We start from the raw sequence: 20,797 nt of genomic DNA, 5'->3' as shown, positions 1-20,797 counted from the left end.
TTTCTGTTTTTAGTAATCATAAAGTAAAATCACCCATTACAAAAAAGATAGAGAATAATATTTTAGAGGGAATGACATATCGATTTTATATTTTATTGTTATTTGACTTTGTATTTGACTTTCAAAATAACAAAAAAATTTTGTAAATTTAAATTATGTTTAAATTGTTGTGAAACAGTATTTAGAGAAATTGATATGTCATTCCATCAAAAATATTATTCTCTATCTTTTTTGTAATGGGTGATTTTACTCTAAGATTACTTAAAAACATAGAAAAACGATTCTGCGCAAATGCGTTTTGTCTATGTTGCGCGTGGGCCAGAGAGAGAAAACAAATATAGCGCTGACATCCACTTAGGCTGGGATTGAATACCGTGATTTTCTGTTTTTGTCTAATACTCGCGTGACATAGTATTTTAGACGTGTTTTTTGCCAAACATACCAATTGATCTGAGGGAGCGATAAGAATTCTGAAAATAGATTTGAATTTGTCGTCAAGTCTATTTAAAATTGACTTTCCCACATTTTTAATATTATCCTCCAAATTACTAAAAATGTCATATTTGAAAAGAGTATTGAAAAATTTTTGTATTTCAATTTTTGGAGAAGTTAAAATCAAAAAATGTGGGAAAGTCGATTTTAAGTAGACTTGACGACAAATTCAAATCTGTTTTTAGAATTCTTATCGCTTCATCACTCATTAGATTAATTGGTTAGGATCATTTGGCAAAAAACACGTCTAAAATACTATGTCGCGCGTGTGTTCGACAAAAACAGAAAATCACGGTATCAAATGGCTAATGCACACATATCAATCTTTAAAAATACTACCTACTTATTGAATTTTAAGAACTTTAAAAGTACCTATTATTTTAAACTTGTTAAATAGAATAAAAACTATTATATTATCATTAATATTGAATCAGAATAATTCAAATGTATTTTAAAAATATTCTCAAATAATACTTGAAATATAAAATATAGAATATTATTTAAAAATAAAATATAATAGCTTGACAAATTACATAAATAATGTAAACATAATTCAAGTTAAATATTACATTATCTAACATAAGTATTCACATAAACAATACACAGCTATTAAAACAGGGATCAAAAGATATGTGTTGCTAAAGTTAAATAAATAAATACAATTTTGGCTTCCAAAAAATTTCTAAATTATGAAATTGGATATTTCAATGGATCAATGGTTATTAATTATTACATATAAAAATAAAGTCTAAAATTTTACAGCAAAACATTTTGATTAACAGCTATGTAGAATAGCCTGAAGCCATGTTATAAAAAAATAAACCAATCTGCTACAAATTATAAAATAAATTGAAAATCCTGTTTACCAAGATAATACTTCTATCAACCTAATTAAACAAAATGCAAAACTATAATAATATAATGTTTTCAAGCTAGTTTATGCATGCTTATTATAACATATAATTATTGTATCAATTATTTATGCCATATAAAAAAATATATATTGATAACATTTCATTTAATTTCAACCTTAAGCAAATGTTATACAATGACTGGACATTTTTAAATAGATTTATATAAATAAATGAGCCACAAAAATGTCCAGATATCACAATAAACTAATTATTTTTGTCAATAATTATCATTTGCAATGATCAATTTAAATGTTTGATCAATAAATTACCCACCCAAGAGATTGTAAAAATCTAAGATAAAAATAAAATATTATAAAAATGTTATGAACACCGAGTGGTTATGCTACATTTTTTTTTTTTTAAATTAAAAATCCCAACCAGATGCCTCAAAATGAACTGGTGCCGCGATTTGAAAACTTAATAATATTAAGAGGTGTCACAAATGTGTGATTTCCTCTTCATGTGTTTATACCTGTTAACTGTCTGTAAATTATTAATATTACTTATTATTTTTTTTTTTATTGCATATGGCAATGATTATTAGTTATTTATTACTTATTGTACATTCTGAATAGATTGTAATTTTTCAAATAGTCAATTCATTTAAAAAAAAAAAAAATTAAATTAATAACAACATTTCATTAAAGCATTTTATAAAATATCTACCAAAATGAGAAATTTCAAAAAAATACATTTCGTTCTAATAAAAGAATATACAATATTTCTTGAAATTTCTTTGTGGTTACTACTATCTACCAAATCATATTAAGGTCATAGAATCACCCGATTTCTTGGAGTTTTCTCAATTTTCTTATAAATTAAAATTTTTTAAAACTATATAATAATTAGAATAAACAATCATACCCGCAATGGCGTCCCATTACTTCCATGATAAATGTTCTCTGATGTGAATAGGCTGTTGACACAATAGCATCAATTGCATCCATTATGCGATGTAATGCGGAATCCGTACCAATTGTCATATCAGTACCACAAAAATCATTATCAATAGAACCAACCATTCCGACAATATTCAACTGTTTATATTTTTCACGTTCTGCCTTATTAATCTGTGAAGTCTGCAATAGCTCATCTAGAAGACTAGACCATTCTTGTCTAAATAGGTTAGCTCCTGTTAGAGAACCATCACCTCCAATTACTACCAAATTTGTAATTCCACGTTTTACCAAGTTGCAAGCAGCCTTTAGCCGCCCGACACGTTCTTTGAAATCCATACATCGCGCTGAACCAATTACAGTACCACCCTAAATTATAACGTATTAAAAACTGTAATTATTAATGAATATGTACATGTATTTTGTAAGCTGAACTAGGGGTTATTTGAAGGTCAGAAATAATAGAACTCAATACGGTAAAGAACATATCAATTAGATCAATAAATCAGGCAATAGTATAAGTATAATTTAAAAATGTGATTGTTTGCAGTACAGTTTTACATTATCGACCGTAATAATATAGAACTACATTTTAATAGATAAAGATAGGCAGATAATAAAAATTAGTCTAACTTATGACTAAATAATGTCACCTTTTTAATACATTTTATTGATCATCAAAGTTGTAATAAAACTCTGCCTTACTTGGTCTATTGAGGTCATGCCATAAGAGTAGCCATAAATGTAGTTATTTTTTATAACAACAAATATACCAATATATGTTTTATAAAATTATCATAAAAAATCACCATATAAGTAGGTTAAACAAATGTCAATATTTTATTGAAATTAAAATATTACAAAGGGAGATTCAAAAATTAATTCTGAACAGTGCAAGGAATATATTTATTTAATAGAAATTAAATGTATAATATTAAAAAATGAATTCTTCTATATTAGAGCAGATTATTGTTTTAAAATATTTAAATATGAATAATTTGATAATATTTATCACTTGAGTTATTTCATATTGTAAAAACTACTATGAGTTAAAATTTCTATAAATTGTAAGCCAACTAGAATTCCTTGGCCTATTGCATGTAAGCATATTTATTTCAGACAATTATTGTTTTTATTAAATTGCAATAGTAAATCCTTTTTGGTCCACTTATGTGACTAGTAAATACTAACAACTTCATATAAATTCAAAACATGTAGTTCATTTAAAATACACTGCACGATCCAACAATAATACATATTTATGAGAACATATTATCTATTGACATTTTTATATTAGTTGTATAAACATACCTAACACAAAAATTTAATAAATCATGTGAATTTCACTCAACACACCTTATGTATTATAGATGACACCGATGACCAATTAGCTTCTTCTATGTTATCCCCGCCATCCACCATACCTTGATAACCCTCTTTAATGAAAAACACCTTGCAACCAAGGTATATAGCCATACGAACAACTGCACGGACAGCAGCATTCATACCTGTCAAAATACAATTCATTTTTAAGATTATTTTAAATGTGTTCTAAAATAATAACACATTGCTTGATATATTTGATTTTTACACACAAATGTCTGTATAAAGTTATCTTCATTTTGATGTTTTCTTCTTATAATTATATAAATAATTTTATGACGGACCCGTAAATGATACAGCAAATGTGTTTAGAAAAAAAGGAATACGGGATGAGAATTATTGAAATAGTTATAAGTGTGCATATGAAATAATGTAATGTGTATATATATATATGTATTTTTAATTTTTAATTTATATTCTATATCAAATAGGCATACATAATTGTTGTCGATTTTAGTTGAAGTTGGAAAATGATGAAATAATAAAACTATCTATGTTTTATTAAACAAATATAGAACTTAAAAATGTATTCCCATAGTGCAGAATTTCTGTTACTAATTTATCAATATTAAATGAGAAAAACAGGACATATTGTGCATAATTATAATATTATTCATATATTATTTTAATTTGATAAAAATAAAAGTAAGTAATGACCGGCAATATCATAAAATAGAGTTATACTCTTAAGAATTTGTAATATTAGGTATTTTCAGAAATTTAAGTACATATTTGTAGTCGTATTTTTTATAGCAACAAATTTAGACTTTTAAAGATTTGCTACTGTTAGTATAATATTGTTTTAAATATTAATTAATTGTTCTTTGTTTTGATTGGTAAAATAATTTTTCTTTGAATAACCAAACTATTTAACTATAACTATAAAGTTCAATGCTTTAGATCAACCTTACATTTACTTTTTTATATGACAACTAAATATAATTATATTAAAAGACAGCACAATTTAATTGTTGACTACATCTGAATTGAGCTCTGAAATGTAGCTAAATATGTATACTGATGTATAGCACACTAAAATGTATTAGAGAGAAGAAACCAATTTACTATTATCAAGTTTTATTAAATAGGATAAAATAAAATAAAATATGTGAATATAAACACAAATAAATATATACAAAAATATAAAAATAAAAATGTGTGTTCTAATAATTGTGAATTTTAAAAATAGTTGCTAGGTACTTAGTAATTAATATGCAATTAAAACACTAGGCAACAGCTTAATTTTAAATGTTAATAAAAATTAAGTAAATTAAGTAGGTTCACTTAATAACTATTCCAATCCTCTGAATAAAAACTAAATGCAGGTACTACTATGCCCCAAAACCCAACATTCAGTCTCTGGGTATAAATAAATAGCTATTTTATGGTTTAACTTCATAATTGTTAATAAATTAAAAAGCTTTGGAATTATTTAATGGATACCTTGCGAATCACCACCACTGGTGAAAACAGCAAGTCCTTTTCCTTTATGTGAACCCCGTTCAATGAATCTCTTTTGATCTTCCTCCATAATGTTGTTCTTAAAAATAGAAATTATGCATAATATTAGTAACAAGTTATTACAAATATATTGAAATGAAAAAAATTCTTACCTCTGTATAAACTAATTAAAACTGATAAAACTGTGAGCTTTTGTGCTCAAGACGAGGACGGTGTTTTAAATATATACGTATGTAATATTAACGTTACTAGTCGATCATGTTCAGCCCTGGCAATTGGCGACGAACGGTAACGTATTGACAGTAGTACGTCTCGCTATCAATTGAGCAACGGCTGTAGAGCTCTATTTTAAAACCGTGGGTCTGAAGATAGAACCTACGAAACGACCTCTTAGAGGTCACGGATCACGGTCAACGAATAGACGAAATACGATAAGTTATTTTTTTTTTAGTTCAATTTTATTTTTAATTGTTATTACTTATTTCACAGTATTACGCGAGAAAGAAGGGAGCGACGAAGGCAAACAAGGTCAACAGAGGAGCAGCGGGACGTCGTACAAGACGCAAAGGCAACGAAAAGTGTGCTAACTGCTATAGTGTGGCAGTGTGCTTGTACAGTTGTATGACAACAGTATATATAGTAATACAATTGATGTATGTCGTACGATGAGAACCACGCGCAAGTGCAAGTAGTCAGTAATGCGGTATATACAATACACAGTACACTTCAAAATATGCGAATATTATCAATTACGCGATAAACAATAATACTGATAAGAGAAGAACTCAAAAGCACGGTTATATATCTTAAACCATGCTCAAAAGTTAACACCACGATTTAAGATATACAGGTTACTCAACGACCCTATGTACATACACAACAAAAGTGGTGCGCTTAAAATATGTTGATTTCTAACAGCTGATCAACTATGTGAGAATAACTACTAGCGCTCCAATACATAATATTGTATATCTATATTGATATATTTTGTAGTACCAAGAGAAATTACTATAATGCAAAAGCGCTAACTGTTATTCTTGCTATGACAAGATCGTTAATTTTAAGCGCACCAAAATATAAGTTTCGTTGAGCAACCTGTATATCTTAAATCGTGGTTAACACCCCGCCGTTGTTATCTCATAATAACCTGACGATTGATAACGTAATATATTGTGCAGATACCAAATCCCTTAGATCATAACGTAGACATATTATGGATATTGAATCATGAACATATTCATACATATCATGATATAAACAATATGATACATGATACATATAATATATTATAATATAATTGTATTTGATCTAAAGCAAATCCTCATAGTGATTAGTGACTAATCAATATTCTCCAATTTCCAACAACGGTCAGCAACTAATTTATTGTAAGTACACACGGATCTCCTTTGTAATAAGTTTTACCTACTTAATTTTATTAAATTTTAGTATTTTAATTTTACCTATTTTAAAATAAATTGTAAATTGTTTGTATATCTTAAAATACTTGTAACTCGCTTTAAAATTAAAATATAACAAAAAGCCCAAGTCATTGCCTAGATCAGCGGTTCCCAAACTTTTAGGATCACGGAACCCGTAGGAAATAGTTTGTGTTTTGTGGAACCCTAATCTCTTTACTTCCAACTCAACCCCATTTTTTCTAAAAAAAAATGGTAATAGAGTAAAAATAGCTTTTTCAACTAGAGATGGGTACTCGTCCTTAAGTTCAATCCAAAATTCGTTTAAAGATCCAGATTCAAATTTCTGTTTTAAATATGACATGCTTTTAATTTCAATTAACTGCTCATATTCGAGCATGGATAACATTGCAGGTTTTTTTTTGGTTCATAAAAGGATTTTGTATCCAATCAACGTCATTATTAGTAGCAGGAAAATACTGAGACAATGATTTTTCGAGGTGTTCCAAATGTTCGATAACAATTTTTTATAAAATATTTAATAACGATATTAGGTATACTATAATAACTATTATTTAGATTTTAGGTGAACTTTTTTTAAATAATATAAAATAATATTTTTTATATAAATAATCCAAATATAATATAAAATAATTTTCTCAACATCACATACATCTGACGGAACCCTTGAGCAGGGCCGTATTAGTGCATAGACACTGTGCCTAGGGCCTACGAACTTTTTGGGGCCTACGAAAGTAAAATGTGTGACTTCGATTTTTTTGTAATATTTATGCTTTTTTTTTATTATTATTATAAATTAATCCGTACGATTGTACACTTTAGCACAACAAGTAAAATATCATGTATTTAAGAATGATACCATGATTACTGTTTATAGTATATTTTTAGGAAATAATATATCGTTTACGTAATAGAAACAATAGTTTATTATCGACTGCAGGTCGGTCGCACCACGTATGACTGCACGGTACTCACTAGTCTCTGTAAAATGTAAATTATTGCAAAGCAATTGATGCTGCAGATCAAATGAGTGCTAGAAATAAATTATAAATTCAAAAATTTTATGTTATTGACAAAGTGGCTGAGTGGACTAAGTCGTCGGTTTCGATGTGCACCGTCGTCGGTTATAATCTCGGTCTCGGGCAGCACTTCTCTTCGGGCAGTCACGGTGTCTGGAGAGAGAGGCCGCCATCCCCCACCCGGGCATGGCAGATACTTACGGGTGCCCACATGAAAATTTTGCCAAACTAAAACAAACATGTTTACAAAAACCTACAGTATCCTCCCGCACAGTTAAAAACCACCCAATGGCCTAAGTTGTCACGGGTTAATTAATAAAAAAAAATGTATATATTGTTATTTTTTATTACAATTTTATCTTTTGTATTAAGCTTATTAAAGAAATATGCAAAATTGTATAAAATAAGTTGTTTTTTATGGTTTTTGACAATATAATATAATATATCTGTATATAATATTTGGAGTAAAATTAATTGTTTTTAAGATCTGTTAAAATTGTTATCATATAAAAAGTAATAAAAGTTCAGATTTGATTTTTATGCTGTAATTATTTTTGTTTTTAAAGGATTAACACTAAGATTTGACACTTTCTCTCCCAAACAGAAGGTTTCTTAACTATTTAAACACTGGACATTACAGGGCCATATTAACGTGTATGCACTTAATGTATAAATGTACTGTGCATAGGGCCTACAATAGTTTTAATCCGGGCCTGCCCTTGAGATAGTCCGGCGGAACCCTAGGGTTCCGCGGAACACACTTTGGGAAACGCTGGCCTAGATAATAATCTTAGCTTTAAATTTTTTAAGAGGTCAATTCACCCTAATTTTTAAATTACCAGATATGAATGTGATCTGCTGTGCTTAAAATTTGCTATGTTACGCATTAGTAAGACGGAGACAAGAAATGTCACTTTAATGTCCCCTAAGTGTATAAGCCTTAGACATTTTTTTTTTTGATTTATGTGATTTTTTTATTCAATCTGTTACAAAATATGAACAATAAGAACAATTGATGACTATGTTATACAGACAAATAACTAATGCTTCTAATTATTTTAGGTAAGAATGATAAGATTAAATCCTACAAGGATAGAGCTAAGGATTGAAGATCTAAGCGAATTTGCAGATATCAAAAATCATTATGAAGCCATTAAAAAAACCAAAGAAGAAAAACAAAAAAATCTATACGGTCCTCTTCTAAATAGCAACACCTCAAAAACCAAACAAGATGCTGTACAAGAAAGAATAGGATTCATCCCAAGGCCCAGACATTCATCACAATGAAAAAAAGTACTCAACTATCTGATTTTTTATTCTAAGTATTTTTATTTATTACTTTTATGCATTAAATGCTAAAATTATTAAAATATTAAATGATTTTAACTATTAATTATGTTATACTGTTTACCTTCTTATTCCTTTTACTGTACCATTCAGTTATAGATGCTTACCTCATATTATCATAGGTGTGCGCACGGTATATGCAGGGTATGCAGCTGCATATCCTGAATAAAGAGCCTTGTTCCTAGACATGCCAAAAATAAATATTAATCATAACTATATTTGGTTAAACGTTGATAGCCACGATAAATGAAATTAAAAATACGTATAACACATAATATACATTTGTTAAGCAATCATTTTAAATGCAATGAAGATGAATTTATTAGTAATTACTAATTGAAATAAAGTTATTACAAAAACATGAAGCGAAAAAAAAAACAATTTGAAGTTAACATAGGCATTAAAATGCCATGCAATTGGCTTCTGTGGATAAAAGATTTTGATAAACAAAGTAATTTTGAACCATTTAGTAACATATTAAAGAAGTTTGCAGTAATACCAGTCACAAGCCGTACATGCATGTGAACGATCATTTTCAAAATTAACTTTAATGTAAAAGATTAAAAGATAAAAAACGGGTAAGTGGAAGTCGCTCTGTTGCACAGTAGCCAGTAGGTTACAATTAGTTCCTGTGATGGATGGATTAAAATTTGATTTCAAATATATAAAATCATTGTATACGAAAAACGATTCTGAGCAAAGACGGTCTATCAGCCGATAATAATAATATGTATATTTGAAGATATTATTGTGATTAAAGTAAATTATTAGTATATGCATTTAACAGTAGGTTAAATTCATTTTTGCCAAAAAAATTACGTTTGAAAATATAATTTTGTGTATAAAATATAATAATATATTAATACGGTGTGTTCACCAATTTAGGGAACACTGAATTTCTAGATTTTTGAAAATCGATTTTTTTTTTTTACAAGCTGTTGGTACCTATATAAATACACATTTATAGAAACATTTCAAAATTTTCATCATTTTGGTCTGCGCTTGTGTAGTAAAAACTTATTTTTTTTTAATAGCAACACCTATTTTAAACACCCTATTAGGATAGGCCTTTTTTTTAAAGTAATTTCGATGAATAAACTATGGTTCTAAATTCAAAATTGACTGAATAAGAACCATGTAAATTTTAATTAATAATACATTTATTATTATTTTAAAAATTGTATAAAATCATTTATAATTAATTCTCATTGGTATAATTTTTTGAATATTTGTACGTATTTTTTTTTATAAGTGTTATAAACAAAACTAACATAATATGCGTACCAAATTATTTATTAAAAATCAATTAGGTACAAGTGAATAACAGACAACAGTAACTAATAAGAATTAATTATAAATGAATTTAAAAATAATAAAAATAATGTATTATTTATTAACAATGGCATGGCTCTTATTCAGTCGATTTCGGATTTTGAATTTAGAACCATAGTTATTAATTCATCAAAATTTCATTTAAAAAATAGGCCTATCCGAATATGGTGTTCAAAATAGGTGTTGCTATTAAAAAAAAATAAGTTTTTACTGCGCATGTTCAGACCAAAATGATAAAAAATTTAAAATGAATCTATAATAAATGTGTATTTATATACCCACCAGCCGAGAAATTCAGTGTTCCCTAAATTGATGAACACGATCGTGTGTTGTATTTGTATAGGTATTTCAAAAGTTTCATATACCCAACAATAATATTTTTAAATTTTAACAAAATAACTGAATTCATTATTCTTGGTTTTAATATGTAATTTCGTCGAAATTTAAACTTATAAGGACTGTAAAAAAGAACAGTGTTTATAGATTTTTTTGGTTACAGAATGAACTATTTAAAAATTAAGATTAAACTATCTAATAGGATAAATTAGAAAATTTTCTAGATTTTGATACATTTTGTCAAAATTTTAACTTTAAATAATTACGAAAAAATCGAGCCTATGGTTCTTTATTATTTCTCAACTGCTACCATAACTACTTATGAGTTATGACTTATGAAGAACCTTGCATTGAAGTTTCAAGCTTTGTAATCTTAGATCATAATTCAGGGCATGAAACCGCTTATATAAAATTCGATTACCCGGCCCAGCAGGACCCAAAAAATTGTTCGTAAGTGGCTACCGGTTTTAATGGTTTTTAGTGGTAATTGATTACCAGCTACCAATATTATATTTAAAAATTTGGTTACCGGTTATCGGTTTGAAAGAGGTTTTAATTTTTAAAAAAAAATTGGAAACGGTTTTTTCCATTTATGTTTTTTTTTTGGAAAATTATAGTTTTAATTTAATTTACATAAAACAAATATCCACTTTATAAAATGGTTCAGGACAAGCTAAATTAAAAAATAAATACCCTATATCATATCATTTAAAGCTATGAGTAAATATAAATTTAAGTTAAATTAGTAAATTACCCATAACCATCGATTGAAAAATAATTCATGGCAAAGTGTTAATCAACGGCAGGGATTGGAACCAAACCTAAAAGAACCGGTTCTGGAACCGAAACCTTTAAAATATTAAGAACTGAAACCTTTGAAAACTACCGGAACCTAACCGGAATTTTTAAATTAAAAAGGTACTTTTACGTCGTGAGTACAATTATCATTCTTTGTTCCGTATTGTCAATCGTCATATATAGTATTTGGTATAGTAACTTTAATTTATGTCATTACTATTTATAAAGCAACTAATAATTTTGTGAATAATGAAATGTTTATAAAAATTTTATTGATATAATTTTAGATTATTTTTTTTCAGTTTTAACTACTTATGAGGAACCTTGCATAAACATTTCAATTTAAAAAAAAACTAAAATATCACCGCCACGAAGTGTCGAAGTTGGCCTACCGACATAACAATAGATTCGTTCAAAATGTATCTGTATGCCATGATGTCAATTGCCAGTATTTCGCGAATCAGCGAATCATTTGCTAGAATTTACGAGTCCATTCACAGAATTGACTAGATGTCTAAAGATGAGGTAAGAGTCTGAGTTTTCCATGTTCTGAAGATTTACCAGCCACCTTACTCAAATCTTTTGAAATTCGATATATTATAGGTAGGTACCAAAATTGAATATATCGTCTATTACTTCATACTTACTTGGTAGAATTTGTAAGTCCATTTTCAAAATTTACCCAAATCTAAAATCTGAGGTATGAGCTTTCAAAGTTGTAAAATTCACTGTTTTTATGTATTGTCTTATCTAATTTTATAATATAATATAAATAATTCAGTTAGATATACCTATCATACTATCATTGTAATAATTTTTTTATTTTCTTAAAATTTAAAGAGTGGTGAGGGGGGGTATTGCATCGACAAAAGTTCATTGGCACAAATCCATTTAAATATCTGGAGGGGCTAATATTTTAACATAAATGTGAGTGGGAAGGGCTTCAATCCCACACAACTAAAAAACTATATTTTTGAGGGGCTCGGGCTAATGATATAATATGCGGGGGCACGATGTAGAGAATATATATTTTCTACATCGTATGACGGTCGACAATGACAATAAGAAGGCGATAGTCGATAAGACCGACAAAATCTTGTAAATCGTAATAAGAATAGAATTCGGGCACAATTGGATGCAATTGGAGCACGATGGAGAATGTAGATTAATATGTAGTACAGTGCAGGCTGTGTAACCTAATAGTTATCTAATAATTTTAAAGGGAATATTGTTAGTCAATATTCAATAACTTTTTTTAGAAATCTGGTTTTCACAAATCTTTGGGCTTCGGCTAACACAGAAATACAGAATATTAAATAAAACTATTATTCTATTATTGTAGTTGACAATAATTATTTTCCAACCAATTATTTCGAATAAAAATAAAACGTTCGAAATAAAAAACCAAAGTATTCAATACCAAAAAGTATTTAATAAAAAAAAGTATTTAAAATACTTCATGCTGAAAGTATTTAAAAAGTTATTCAATAGGTACTTAAAAAAGTATTTGAATACCTTTACTTAAATACTTTACAGGACTGACTGCATAGTCGCAACTAGACCTATACTTTTGAGGTTGCACAAATTATAAAGAATTCCCAGACCCCCGGACCCATACTCTATATACAGGCTATAACAGAAAGATCTGACAAAAAAAATTACGCTACTTAAACGTATGACAAAAATATTGTGGAAAAAATATTTTGAAAAAAGTTATTACATTCTAAGCCAATAACTTTTATTGTATTTGTGTTATCTAAAATATAGGCTTGTTTTATAAATTATAATAATTAATTATAAACAAGGAAACAATAAAAACGCTCACATTCATGGGCAGTCTTCTATCCTGCCAAAGATAAAGAGAAATATCGTTATCCTGTTTTCTAAGTTATTTTGTTAAAAACAACACAACTGTGACCGGTTCTATACAACATAAAATACCTACCTAAGCTAAAGATTATTTGTTATACTGTTATAGCAGGGAATGTTGAAACTGTAGACCTATAAACTAAGTTTTTATTAACTTAGTTTATAGGTTTATGGTTGGAACATAATAGTGAATTAGTGAAGTACTATTAATTAGTAAAGTCACTATTAATCACTTATTATGTTTCTCAATATACTCTAAGGTACAACTTTTTTGTATTTATTGATAATTTTTACTTCATAATTATCAAAACATTATAGATTAAGTATTTTATATTTTGGGGGTGCACATTTTAAACTTGGGGGTGCACAAGTCCCCTGTGCACTCCCCTAGTTGCGCCAATGACTGACTGTACTACGAATTACGATATTATTTTGTGGTATAGGTAGAGTCACGATGTAGAGAAGATTCTTCTCTACATCGTGGGTATATAGAGTATTAGAGTGTACGTGTGACGTATCCACGTCTCACCAAGATTGATAATAAAATCCATGATTATCCATCTTGCATCCATGCGTCTCACATGGTCTCACCAAGCACCATTACGTGTCTCTTTCAAGCGGACGGAGTGCGAACTGCAACGTAGAGTTTATAAAAAAAAAGTTCACAGTTCACACGCGGCCCAGTCACCGCTCACCAGTCACCGCCCACCGGTGGCCAGTGATACCTGATATTTGATAAGGCTCTCAAGTCATTGTGTCAGTCTATAGTTTAATTTTTTTCCATGGTCTCATCTCTCATCTCTCAAGTCTCAGTAGTTATCATTACTCTATGTCTCTATGTCTCAGACCAAATTCCATTACATTGACCATTCAGCATTCTATCCGCAACACAATTATAAAGAACTTTATAATCGTGGTCCGCAATGAGAACGATATAATAATAATATAATAAATAATAATAATTTAAATTCAGCTACATGTTGATAACGATAACAGATAGACATCATAAATTACGGACTTCTTAACAGTTATTAGTTATAACTTAAGAGTTAATAATTATTATTTATTAATTGCTAGTCTTTTAGCATAGTCCGTAATCAGTGTTCCGTGACCGTGACTACTGGCTACTGACCACAACTACCCTGAGCCCGGCCATGAAAGAACAGTGAAATGAAGAATTGAAATTAGTTAGTTCTAATCTAATTCTCTACCATAGTCGGCGACGAAGGATTGGTGAGCAAATAGTAGGCACATACATAATATTATGTTTTCATACCGTATACATAAAATATTACATTTTAAACGTATTCGGTTGTTGGGATCTATCGTGTATGTTAATGATATAATATAGGTACTATTGATCTTGCAGTGTGTTATGATTTTGATTTCCATAATTGTTGAGAGAAATTTTATGCTGTATTGACTTGAGAGTACCTAATTCAAATTGTCTCTCTACCACAGACCCTAGTTGAGTACGGCCTCGAATAATAATTTTTACAGTTGTACCCCTTATTATCATTTATCATCTTGTAAGTAATATATACATTTAAATTGTATTTTATTATTTTACAATAATATTCATTATACATGTTGGTTTAATTTGTCTGCATACTGTGTATTAAAATAGTTGTTTTATGAACAAAACATGAAATTTATATCATAATATAATGTTACTGCTAATGTTTAGTTGTGGGTATATGTAGATAATTATTGTTATTGCTAGAGCATGGATTTGTTTGTATTCGCATATTTATTCTGGTTGATCGTATGATATACTAAGTTGGCACAAAATTGGTTTCATGACATAACAACTTAAAAAATGAAACTTTTTTAGTGCATATTTTTAAATATTTTGATATTTATCTACTTTTTAGAGCTTATTTTACAATTTTAATTGCATACTTCATATTTTGATGTTTTGTATTTATATTTTTTTTTGGACATTTTTTAAATATATACTATTGTAATTTTTAATGTACTAATATAAGGAAAAAATATTATATTTGTATAGTTTCGATTAATATCAAAATAAATTAATAGGTATACTCATAGATATAAATGGTTTTCCCAAACATTTTTTATATTAATTGATTCCTATTTTTTTCTTATAAATTAAAACTACTTACAAAATGATGAAAGTAAAGTAAAAAAAAAATGAAGAAAAGTATTTGTAGTAGGGTTTTATAATTTTAAATTTATTGTTTCAATTAAATGTCCAAAAAACACATTTTTTTTTCAAATTTTTCATGCATATTTTTTATTTTTCTTACATATTTTAACATTTTAAAATTCTGAGGTTCTGTTAATGAATGGTCTTCTCTTCACATTATTCATGTTTGTATATTTTTCTATGTTATCCTTATTACTTTTTGTTGTTTTTTTTGTAAATATACTGAATATATTAAAAAAAAAAAAAATTTAGTGCATATATTTATGATTTTTTAGCAAATATTTGATGGGTTTTTAATGCATATAAATCCACGCTCTATTTATTATTAACAATTATTATTTGTCATCATCTAGTAAAATATTTTTAAAATCAAATCACCATTGTACTAATACGTACCTACCTACTATTGTAGAAAATTAAGCTTAAATAATTTTTAAAACAACTTATTGGAAATAGTAAACAAATGATACATAAATTGAATATTAGATGTACTTATAAGTCCAGAGGTCGATGAATTTAATAATTACGGTTTGTTAGTAGTTATTTAAAAGAGATTAACGAATGTTTTAACTTGTAACGACTTGTAACATGCACATGGTTAGTCATTGGATCCACCCATAATTTTTTATTTTAATACTATTATTTTGTAGATATTGATTTATTTAATTTCTATAAATAATATACCTAAAAGATAGTTTTCTTATTAGTTAGTTAGTACGTTGTTGACTAGCTATAATGTTTTAATCATGACAAATTATATAGGTATCATCACAGCATGTTGATACGCATCCTCTGCTCTTTACTTCGCCTATATCGTAGTTCTCCACTTCTTAATGGCTGTCAATCATATACATACATATATAACCTAGAACAAAATCAACCAATGAGAAGTGGAGAACTACGATATAGGCCAGAGGTGAAGAAGATGCGTATCTACTGCGCAAAACTAGTACAACTGTGATGATACCTATATAATTTGTCATGGTTTTAATCATGGATATGAGAAGGGTTTGGAATGTTTAGATTTCGCTTATTATTACAGAAAACAATTAACATTAGCAAAGTTTGCTATATGTTTATCATTTATTATATATATCAAAGATTCCAAATATACAATTTATGTTGTATGTTATAAGCATTTTAGGTTTTAAGTGATATTTTTGCCAATTTGCTTTTACAATCTAATTTATTTAATGTGTTTCTTAAATCGTAGTTTTATAAGGGAATCATATAGTAAAATAAGTGAAACCGGTTTCAACTTAACTTGAATCTATGTACCTTTATATTTCTGATTAAAAATAAAATATCAAATTGTTTTACCAGTGTTATACATTATTTATTATGTCCACAGAAATATGTCTAACACAGACTCAGACTTATCAACAGATAGTGACAATAACAATGTGTCTCCTTTTTTCAACCGTTATTTGGGTCATCCTCGAGTATTTGATTATGAACTCAATAATATTGAAAGTCTACCTTTTGATACAGATAGTTCTTCAGGAAGTGAAACTAGTTTATTAAATCGTACGGTTTCTTTATCTAGTGATGTAAGTTTTCAAAGTCCTTACCTTATTTATTTTATTTTAATTTTAATTTTATTATTTTAGAATGAAACATTATTTAACACCTCATCAGACGATTCAGATTATCTAGACAATGACTCATCTCGTAGTTCAAGAAATGCATATGTAGTATTTAGACAATGTAAAGAAAAACAAGCTAAAAAAATGAAAATAACTCGTTCAAAGTCCAATAATTGGCGTCTTCCTAAAGAATTATATAACAGGTTTATAGTTAAATTTTGTATATTAAGCTAATAAAATAATTAAGATTTTTTTTTTAGAGAAATCGGCCAGTATAACACCCGTGCTCAGTGGGGTTATAAGTTCTATCAATCAGTGGTTGCTGTACATAAACTCAAATTGAGTAAACTCTTAACAGGCCATGAAGGATGTGTAAATTCACTTGACTTTAATAAAACTGGTAACATAATAGCAAGTGGATCTGATGATTTAAAAATGTGTTTATGGGATTGGTCAAATGATAAATGTTTACTCAATTATAAAACTATACATACTAGAAATATATTTCAAGTAAAATTTATTTTCAGTATATTATATTTATGTTCTATGTCTTAAAATGGTTTTAACTCATTGTTAATTATTATTTCTATAGACTAAATTTCTCACTACACATGGAGATGCCCACGTTGTATCAAGTGGGCGGGATGGCTTAGTTGTATTGTCTGCTGTAAGTGATTCTGATTGTATATATAGTAAAATAATAGGACACCATGATCGCTCTTGCAACAAAGTTAGTGTACATCACGAAACACCATATGTAGTTCTCAGTTGTGGAGATGACGGAATTGTTAAAAATATAGATATTCGTGAATCTCCTATTAATGAAAATGAAAGAGTTACCAAGTAAGAAATAAGTATTTTTTTTACATCATTAATAATTCAAAAGTACCTACATTTTTTCTATGAAATAATCTTTTTGAAAATTTTTAAAATACATGCAATTCTAGCATTTTATAATTTTTATTTGTGCTTCCTTGTGTTTATTGGCAAATCCACCAATTTTTTTTTATCTAAACATTTAACAATATAATTAATAATCATTGATAAGAAATAACTAATCGGTATTTAAAAACCAAGGTGTATTTATAAATTTATAAATCCACCTTGTTAAAAACTAATTAAATTCTGATAAGGTTTGCTAGAAAATATATAAAATATAGTTTATGTAGGTATCTATTATTTTGTTGATTAGTATACTACATGTCAAAAATATTCATGGTACTTCTATGCATCTATATGGTATTGACATTAATCCTATGAAGCCATATGAGTTTATTGTAAATGGTAATGATGAATATGTAAGAATGTACGACAAAAGAAAACTAATCGTGGATCCAATGAAAGTATTCCACCGTGAGCTTAAGAATACCAAAACAAAAAAAGTAAATATATTATATAGCTATTATACTGAACACATTTTAACTACATTTTTCAGTATTTGTAATTTTTTAAATACATTTTTACAGATTGATAATATTGCTATTAATAGAAATAGAAATATTAATAGAACTGATGATAGTGCTACCAATGGCACTGATAATAGTGATCTTGATGGCACTGATCATAGTGATTTTGATGTCGCCGACAATTATAATTCCAGTTCTAGTCTAAGCAATATTGATTCTGACATTGATGAGGAGGAAGAGGATTTAAGTTCTCACTATTTAAGACACATTACATCTGCTGTGTACAGTTATTGTGGAACTGAAATTTTAGCTTCTTATAGTGAAGATGACATTTATCTATTTGATGCTAATGGTCGATCAAATTCCGTTCTACACAATTATGGTGGCCATATAAATAGAATGACTGGTATTTAATTTAATTCATCTTATGGTATCAACGGACTGATTGTATTTTTCTCCACACCCACATATAATATAGACAAAATGCACTCATGTAAAATCATTTGAGTAAATTTACTCTAAAATTACACAAATATCAATATTTTTGAGGGTATGAGTATGAAATATTGATTTGTCTAAACATTATTTAAAAACAATTTAATATCCATTTAAATTTACAAAAAAACAATTATATTTTGAAAATTGAACATGAAGTCAAATGATTATAAAATATATAACCGATATGTCAAACCCTCAAAAACATCATCCTCTATAATTTTGTTATAGGGAATTTTCTCTACATCTACTCAAACAACAAAAAAGGTGGGTAAGTGGATATCGCTCTGCTGTACAGTAGGTTACAAGTGGGTCACTGTATAATGGATAGTACCTATTAAATTTGAATTCAATGATATAATATCATTGTATAAGAAAAACGATTCTGAGCGGAGACGGTATGTCAGTCTAGGTTTAAGATATATTATATACTTATCTATGGTATTAAAAAAAAAATGACCAATAATAGGTATCTATAATAAATTCCAAATTAATCATATCACAATATCCATTAGGTACTTATAACGCGTTATACATCAACTACAAATCGTAGTACTATCAAAGATATATAATAGTATACTTTAGAAGTTTCAAGTACCCACGAATAATATTATACAATCACAACAAAATAACTAAAATAGTTATTCCAGGTTTTTTAATATGTAATTTCATCCAAATTTTAACTTAAAATGACTATAAAAATAAACTGTGCTTATGTATTTTTTAGATTTTTTTGGTAACAGAATTAACTACTTACGTGGAATCTTGTTTTAAATTTTCAATTCTTAGATATAAAAGTTGAACATTTTATATATTTTTAACTGAAAATCGTTATATGAAAAATCGAGTGAATATCAAAAGTTGTAAAAATATGAATTTCAAACACTCATAAAAATTTAATTTTACTTTTTTGTAGACATTTTATTTTTGAAAAAGGTAGACAAACATATGAGGAATCTTGTATTACATTTTCAAATCTTAGATTCAAAAAGAAAATTTTTCATGAATTTCTAACTCAAAATAATTTGCAAATTTTTGTAATTTTTACGTATTTTGTCAATATTTGAACTTTGGATGCTAATAAAAATAAATTGTGACTGGATTTTTTATTTTTTTCATTTGCCTTTGATAATATAATAGGAACCTTCTATTAAATTTTTAAGCTTTTTTAACCAACAAATAATATTTTATTGATATTTATAGAAAAAAAAAAATAAAAAAAATTGAAATTGAAAATATCCGTAAACAGCTCAAAATATTTGGAAAATATTATGGTTTATAGAAAATGCTGATATAAACATTCAGTCAAAATTTCATGTACCTACGGTCATTTTTATAAGAATTGCATCAAAAACCAAAATCAATATTTTTGAAAACAGATTTTGTGTAAAAATTCCAGTTTTTCCTTAATTTTTCTTTTGTTTTTTATGGCGCTTTTAAAAACTACTGTAAAATTTTCACTTTTAACCCCCCAAAGTACCAACTAGATTCACTTTCCTATCAGAAAAGAAACTGTTGAAGAAAATCCAAGCACTTTTACTATCCTAAAAGGTGATGACAGACACAAAAAAAAAAAAGGTGGGTAAGTGGATTTCGCTCTGCTGTACAGTAGGTTACAAGTGGGTCACTGTATAATGGATGGTATTAAATTTGAATTCAATGATATAATATCATTGTATAAGAAAAACGATTCTGAGCGGAGACGGTATGTTAGTCTAGGTATAAGACATAATATTATATTAGGTACCTATAATAAATTCCAAATTAATCATATCATAATATTTATTAGGTACTTATAACGCGTTATACATCAACAAAAACCGTGTTACTATCATAGATATATAATAGTATACTTTA

At 27.6% G+C, this 20,797-nt stretch overlaps 2 protein-coding genes and 1 long non-coding RNA gene across 12 annotated transcripts in view; 2 read left to right on the top strand and 1 right to left on the bottom strand.

Annotated features, from left to right (window-relative positions):
* The window catches only part of LOC100160659 (ATP-dependent 6-phosphofructokinase), a 21,174-nt gene extending 15,308 nt beyond the window's left edge, over positions 1–5,866 (bottom strand). For all 5 annotated transcript variants that reach the window (XM_008191944.1, XM_003241077.3, XM_001950216.4 and 2 more), the window contains exons 1-4: positions 5,299–5,866; positions 5,129–5,225; positions 3,659–3,810; positions 2,271–2,671 (exon numbers count right to left, since the gene is read on the bottom strand). In XM_008191944.1, the coding sequence (XP_008190166.1) occupies positions 2,271–2,671; positions 3,659–3,810; positions 5,129–5,216 (641 nt within the window). In that variant the 5' untranslated portion in view covers positions 5,217–5,225; positions 5,299–5,866. The remainder of the gene's footprint in view (positions 1–2,270; positions 2,672–3,658; positions 3,811–5,128; positions 5,226–5,298) is intronic.
* Positions 5,867–6,302: 436 nt separating this feature from the next.
* On the top strand, positions 6,303–8,994 carry LOC100570114. The gene is made up of 2 exons (XR_118989.4): positions 6,303–6,531; positions 8,664–8,994. It is a non-coding gene; the product is annotated as an uncharacterized LOC100570114 (long non-coding RNA).
* A 2,750-nt stretch (positions 8,995–11,744) lies between these two features.
* Positions 11,745–20,797, top strand: part of LOC100168909 (DDB1- and CUL4-associated factor 8) — a 69,580-nt gene continuing 60,527 nt past the window's right edge. Inside the window, exons 1-8 of one of the 6 annotated variants that reach the window (XM_029487254.1) lie at positions 13,985–14,516; positions 14,653–14,812; positions 16,805–17,003; positions 17,064–17,242; positions 17,300–17,549; positions 17,632–17,882; positions 18,232–18,421; positions 18,506–18,851. In XM_029487254.1, the coding sequence (XP_029343114.1) occupies positions 16,809–17,003; positions 17,064–17,242; positions 17,300–17,549; positions 17,632–17,882; positions 18,232–18,421; positions 18,506–18,851 (1,411 nt within the window). In that variant the 5' untranslated portion in view covers positions 13,985–14,516; positions 14,653–14,812; positions 16,805–16,808. Of the gene's footprint in view, positions 11,940–13,983; positions 14,528–14,652; positions 14,813–16,804; positions 17,004–17,063; positions 17,243–17,299; positions 17,550–17,631; positions 17,883–18,231; positions 18,422–18,505; positions 18,852–20,797 lie in introns of those variants that run through there. The other 5 variants (XM_029487255.1, XM_029487252.1, XM_029487253.1 and 2 more) reach the window with 5 other exon arrangements.

This window comes from Acyrthosiphon pisum, chromosome A1 (assembly GCF_005508785.2).
Source record: "Acyrthosiphon pisum isolate AL4f chromosome A1, pea_aphid_22Mar2018_4r6ur, whole genome shotgun sequence".
Lineage (NCBI taxonomy): Eukaryota > Metazoa > Arthropoda > Insecta > Hemiptera > Aphididae > Acyrthosiphon > Acyrthosiphon pisum.
Note: the sequence above shows the minus strand (reverse complement) of the source record. Positions and strands in the feature narration are given on the sequence as shown.